Source organism: Otolemur garnettii, unplaced genomic scaffold (assembly GCF_000181295.1).
Source record: "Otolemur garnettii isolate 467f Iridium unplaced genomic scaffold, OtoGar3 scaffold00075, whole genome shotgun sequence".
Classification (NCBI taxonomy): domain Eukaryota; kingdom Metazoa; phylum Chordata; class Mammalia; order Primates; family Galagidae; genus Otolemur; species Otolemur garnettii.
In genome coordinates this window covers 8,164,391-8,165,527 of record NW_003852470.1, presented here as the reverse complement: position 1 = coordinate 8,165,527, position 1,137 = coordinate 8,164,391, and the positions used below count along the sequence as shown (strand labels likewise).

The following is a 1,137-nucleotide window of genomic DNA, read 5'->3' as shown; positions in this document are numbered from 1 at the left end:
AAAAAAAAAAAAAATTTTTTATTACACCAGTGGGTGCACCCAAATTAAAAATCACTTCAATCCAGGCGACGCCTGTGGCTTGGTGGGTAGGGCGCGGGTCCCATATACCAAGGGTGATGGGTTCGAACCTGGCTCTGGCCAAATAACAACAAAAAATAGCCGGGTATTGTAGTGGGCGCCTATAGTCCCAGCTACTCAGGAGGCTGAGGCAAGAGAATCCTAAGCCCAGGAGTTGGAGGTTGCCATGAGCTGTGTAATGCCACAGCACTCTACTGAGGGCGCTAAAGTGAGACTATCTCTTAAAAAAAAAAGAAAAAAAAATCACTTCAATCCTACTTAAAGAAATAGATACTGGTGGCTATACCGATATTTACCTCAAGGGCTGCAATAGCCACCCGGCAGCCCAGCGGGTTGCCCCCGTACGTGGACCCATGTTCCCCTGGTTTGATGGTCAGCATTATTTCATCATCACACAACACCGCAGAGACCTGAAAGACAGCAAATTCACCATGTCATTCTCCGAAGTATTTTTATTCTGGCACACCAGGAACACAAATATTTATATGAGGCTGATATCAAATTTACATAAAGCTTCAATGAGCAAGAGCTTATGTCTTCCATCCTAACTACGAGTAACATCCTGAGAAATAAATACCCTAACACATTACAAACACATCAGGCACACTCCAATGGCACAGAATACAATTTTGGAACTAAGAGAGAAAAACTATTTCTGCTGCAATGGTGTAATTTATAATCTAATATCAAGGTAAAATGCTTTGTTTAAATGCTTGGAAAATTGGGTAGGGAGGCCTGGCGCAGGCACAGTGGCTCACGCCTGTAATCCCAGCACTCTGGGAGGTCAAAGTGATCACCTCAACTCAGGAGTTTGAGACCAGCCCGAGCCAGAGCAAGACCCTTTCTCCAAAAATAGCTGGGCGTTATGGCGGACATCTGTAGTCCCTGCTACTTGGGAGGCTGAGGCACAAGAATCCTTTGGGCCCAAGAGTTTGAGGATGCTGTGAACTATGACACCACAGCACTCTACCGAAGGTAACAAAGTGAGACTCTATCAAAAAAAAAAAAAACATGGCTTGGCACCTGTGGCTCAGCAGCTAGGGCACCAGCCACATACAC

General features: G+C 45.3%; 1 protein-coding gene across 1 annotated transcript in view; it reads right to left on the bottom strand.

Moving 5' to 3' along the window:
* The window catches only part of OAT (ornithine aminotransferase), a 30,439-nt gene that overhangs the window by 7,399 nt on the left and 21,903 nt on the right, over positions 1-1,137 (bottom strand). Inside the window, exon 9 of the mRNA XM_012807784.2 lies at positions 375-488. Coding sequence (XP_012663238.1) covers positions 375-488 — 114 coding nt within the window. The remainder of the gene's footprint in view (positions 1-374; positions 489-1,137) is intronic.